This window comes from Cryptomeria japonica, chromosome 1 (assembly GCF_030272615.1).
Source record: "Cryptomeria japonica chromosome 1, Sugi_1.0, whole genome shotgun sequence".
Classification (NCBI taxonomy): Eukaryota; Viridiplantae; Streptophyta; class Pinopsida; order Cupressales; family Cupressaceae; genus Cryptomeria; species Cryptomeria japonica.
The window spans coordinates 667,933,097-667,937,562 of NC_081405.1; the positions used below are offsets into that span (position 1 = coordinate 667,933,097).

At 41.3% G+C, this 4,466-nt stretch overlaps 1 protein-coding gene across 1 annotated transcript; it reads left to right on the forward strand.

The window, feature by feature from the left end:
• The first annotated feature begins 1,233 nt into the window (after window positions 1–1,233).
• LOC131071993 (UDP-glycosyltransferase 85A1-like) lies at window positions 1,234–1,644 on the forward strand. The gene has a single exon (XM_058007993.2). It carries the CDS (start codon window positions 1,234–1,236, stop codon window positions 1,642–1,644), a length of 411 nt encoding a protein of 136 aa, XP_057863976.2.
• Window positions 1,645–4,466: the final 2,822 nt, after the last annotated feature.

Genomic DNA, 4,466 nt, shown 5'->3' on the forward strand with positions numbered 1-4,466 from the left:
AATTGTCATCCTTTAATTGTTTTTGATAACATTCTTTTTGTTTTTAGTGATGTTTGGTAACATTTATTTTCAATCCCAATATTGCACTATTTTCGTGTACACCATTTTCACCTAACATTCCACTATACCTAATACTTTTTAAAGTGTCTATATATGAGGGCAAGGCTTGTCTGATCTCAAACAATTAGAAAGATGAAGATGAATGGCCTGCACGCAGTGATGGTGCCTTTCCCTGTGCAAGGCACCATCAATCCTCTTATCAATTTGGCTCACCTCCTCTCTTCACGAGGGGTTTTCATCACCTTCGTCAACACGGAGTGGAGTCACAAGTGCATGGCCAAAGCCGCTCATAATGATGATAAACTCTCCACTTCCACATTTAAGTTTCTCACCATTCCAGATGGGTTGCCGCCAGATCGTGGCCGTCTCTCCAATTCTGCCGAGTATGCAACGGCAGTGCAAAACCTTGGCCCCGTCTTGGAGTATCATTTGCTCCGCAGCTTATCTGACGAAACTCCTCCGTACACTTGCATTATAACAGAAACTTTTATGTCTTGCACTATGAAGTGGCCAACAGGATGGGATTGCCCCGAGTCATCTTTTGGCCAATGTGCGCCGCCTCTTCCATTGCTTAGTGCAACGCCAACCTTCTCCTCTCCAATGGACATATTCCTGTCAAAGGTACATACTCTATGGTAGGAATCCTCAAGTTTATTTTGATTGCTCAAAAATGTTTGTAATAACTGAACGTTTATAATTTCAGTGGAGGAATCGAAGAGGGCAGACAAAGTGATTACTTGTTTGCCAGGGAATCTTCCGCCTTTGTTGCCGACCGATCTACTTTCCTTTTATCGCGCTACTGATACATCAGACGTTTTATTTCAGCACTGTCTCCGTGAGTCCCAATTTCAAAGTAAGGGAGATTATGTGCTGGTCAACACGTTCGATGAGCTGGAGGCTCCCGACACGGTAAGCGCCCTGTCCTGTAATGGCCGCCCTGCTTTGGCTGTAGGTCCTGTATTTCTTCCCAATTTCCTAGAAGGAAGAGATATAAACAGGTGGGCAAGTCTGTTGGAGCAGGACGAGAGCTGTCTTAAATGGCTTGATGCCCATCACCCCACTTCTGTGATATACGTTTCCTTCGGCAGCATCGCCGTCAAATCAAACGAGCAGCTGGAGGAGTTGGCAAGGGGGTTAGAGAAGAGCGAGCACCCCTTTCTGTGGGTTCTGAGAATGGATATTGCGGGAGGCACGCCTGCAACTCTGCCGGAGGGTTTTGAAGAGAGGACAAAAGATCGAGGACTTATTGTGAAATGGGCGCCTCAGGTGAGGGTTTTGAGTCACCCTGTAGGAGGGTTTCTCACCCACTGCGGGTGGAACTCGTGTTTGGAAAGCATGAGCATGGGAATTCCAATGCTTGGATGGCCCTATTTCTGTGACCAGTTTCTTGATTGCCGCTTCTGCAAGGATGTGTGGAAGATTGGCATTGATTTGGAAGGCGTGGACGTTGATGAAAATGTGGTAGTTACGAGGGAGGAGATAGAGAAAGGTGTGAGGAGACTGATGGAGGGTCCAAAAGCGCGGGAGCTTAGAAAAAGAGGAATGGAGTTGAAGGAGGCTGCATTTAAAGCGGTTCCGCAGTGAGGTTCTTCTTTTACCAATTTGAACAGGTTTATTCATGATATGGCACAACTTTCCAAATCAGCTTCTGTTTAAAGGCATTCCGTCCCTCATCGATCACGAGGTATTAACGCCATCTCCGATTTTCTTCCATGGCCTTGATTTAACTTACCGTAAATAAAATAAGTTTATAAAACGCCTCCCTCTCGTGCTTGGCGCCTCGTTATTCATCTCTTATGTCAACTATTAAATAATCTATATTGGCGTGTTATCAGGTGAGGGTTTTGAGTCACCCTTCGGTACGAGGGTTTCTCACCCACTGCGGGTGGAACTCGTGTTTGGAAAGCATGAGCATGGGAATTCCAATGCTTGGATGGCCCTATTTCTGTGATCAGTTTCTTGATTGCCGCTTCTGCAAGGATGTGTGGAAGATTGGCATTGATTTGGAAGGCATGGACGTTGATGAAAATGTGGTAGTTACGAGGGAGGAGATAGAGAAAGGCGTGAGGAGACTGATGGAGGGTCCAAAAGCGCGGGAGCTTAGAAAAAGAGGAATGGAGTTGAAGGAGGCTTGTGATCCAAAACAAACTCCTAACTGAAGACAAATTTAGGCATATGGGATATGAGGGTCCTAGCAGATGTCCTCTTTGCGAGGTAGACGAGGAGGACGCCAATCATATACTCCTTAATTGCCCCTTTGCTCATCAATGTTGGATATGGTTCACCAATAAACTTGAATGGTCTGTAGCCTTCCCCCACACCATCTTAGGAATGCTCAAGGCCTGGCCTCTCCTTAGGCATGGTTGTCTCTTCGAAGGTTTATGGATAGCCCTCCCATCATCCATAATGTGGGAACTATGGAAGGAGAGAAATAGATGTCTCTTTAAGAATGAAAAACTAGATGTCCTTAGAATCATCAATAAGAAAGAGTCAACTGTCATTGAGCTCGTGAACAACAGACTCACCTCAGGGTTAGTAAAAAATGCCTCTATATCTTATTGGGATGAAAAGATAAAAAAATGATGGATGGGCTTATCCTTCCCTCCCTTTGTAGGAGCGGGTCCTATTGCTAGCCTTCGAACAAGGGTGGCATGCAGATGGCAGCCCCCAGGTGAAGGGTGGGTGAAGCTAAACTTTGACGGGGCAGCCCGAGGCAACCCAGGGCAAGCCGGGATAGGATGTTGTTCATAACTGGGAAGGCAAAGAAATAGCAACCATGGCTTCTTCAGTCGGCATCAACACAAACAATTGGGCAGAACTGATGGCCTTGGTGGATGGTCTGCTCTTATGTAGGAAACTTGAAGTTAAATTCTTAGATATTGAAGGAGACTCGGCTATAATTGTCAATGCCCTAAGGAAAGGGAGCATGCCTAATTGGAAACTTAATACCTTGTTGTCAAAGGCTCTAGACTTATGCAAAGGTTTTGATAGGTATACAGTTAATCATATCTATAGGGAAGGTAATAAAAGGGTGGATGAGCTAGCCAACATGGGAGCTGATGGCATCAAGCTCCTTTCTGTGCCATCCTAAGGCCACGTCCTCTTCTTTGCCCCAGTATCCATCTTCAAGTCTTCCCTCCCATTATGTTTCTCTTGCCTGGATCCAAACTACCTCGGATCAGCCCCCCAATTCTAACCTTCCCCTGAACCCTGCAGTTCATTGACATTTAGACATATATTCATTTAAAGTATTTCCATATTCTTGTTCTCCCACACTTCAGCTTAGGCAGCTAGGCTTAACCCCTTGATTTGTATTATCCTTTATTCTTCTTAGTCTCTCCCATCTTTCCTCTCCATCAAGTTAGTCCCCCCACCTTCAAGATCATGAAGAGACCCCTCTTATAACACCCCTATATTCGTATTTGGTAATTGTCATCTATATCCACCTCGAGTTAGCCTTCCATCCTCTTATTCAGTCATACTATCGGCATATATATACACATTTATATCTATATATACAAACCAAATCTCCCACTCCTGCAATCCAGAACCTTTTTAGAACTATCTGGGACAGAGTAGCTCTCCCATCCCCGATGCTCATATTATTATTCTCCTGTCAAATAATTATTAATCTTACATATATATTTATAAACATATATATATATATGGTATATATATATATATATGTATATATATATATATAGATATACATATATATATATATATATAGATATACATACATATATATAGATATACATATATATATACATATTTACATATATATATTTATTTAGATATAGATATCTATATATACATATACTCACATGTATATATATATATATCTGGGCAGTTTCCGATCCTTATAGGCACACCTTCAGATTGAGAATCATTTTCTATTTGCTCAAATCCTTTTATTTGCTCTATTCATATTTATTTATTCTCAGAGCCATTGTTTAATATTCAATATATTTTTCTAGGAATATCTCCTCTTACCTCTCACCCTCATTCAGATAGGTTTTAAAGATTCATACAGATACTTTGTGATTTTCTCATATTCATATACACCTTTTCATTCTCACTAATATATATTCTAAGTATTTATTTTATTTCTAACTCTCTCTTATATATATATATATATATCTCACATAATCACTTTTATATATATTTATTTATACATATATCTAGATATATTCTATTCATTTGTTCTGTTTTATCTGGCTTAGACAGAGATGTTTTAGCATTTATATGGATATTTTATCAGGCCTCATTTCTCCTACCGACTTGGCTACACCTAATTGTAGCTTTATATAGTCCTGCTGCTCTGTCTAGATAAGCTTTAGGACTAGCAGGAGGCAAAATCATACATTAATAAGCTCAGGTATACAAAGATGTTTTCATATTTATCT

Bases quoted from the DNA above. Each gene is read 5' to 3' on its own strand.
- LOC131071993 (XM_058007993.2), top strand. From the start codon at position 1,234: ATGGATATTGCGGGAGGCACGCCTGCAACTCTGCCGGAGGGTTTTGAA.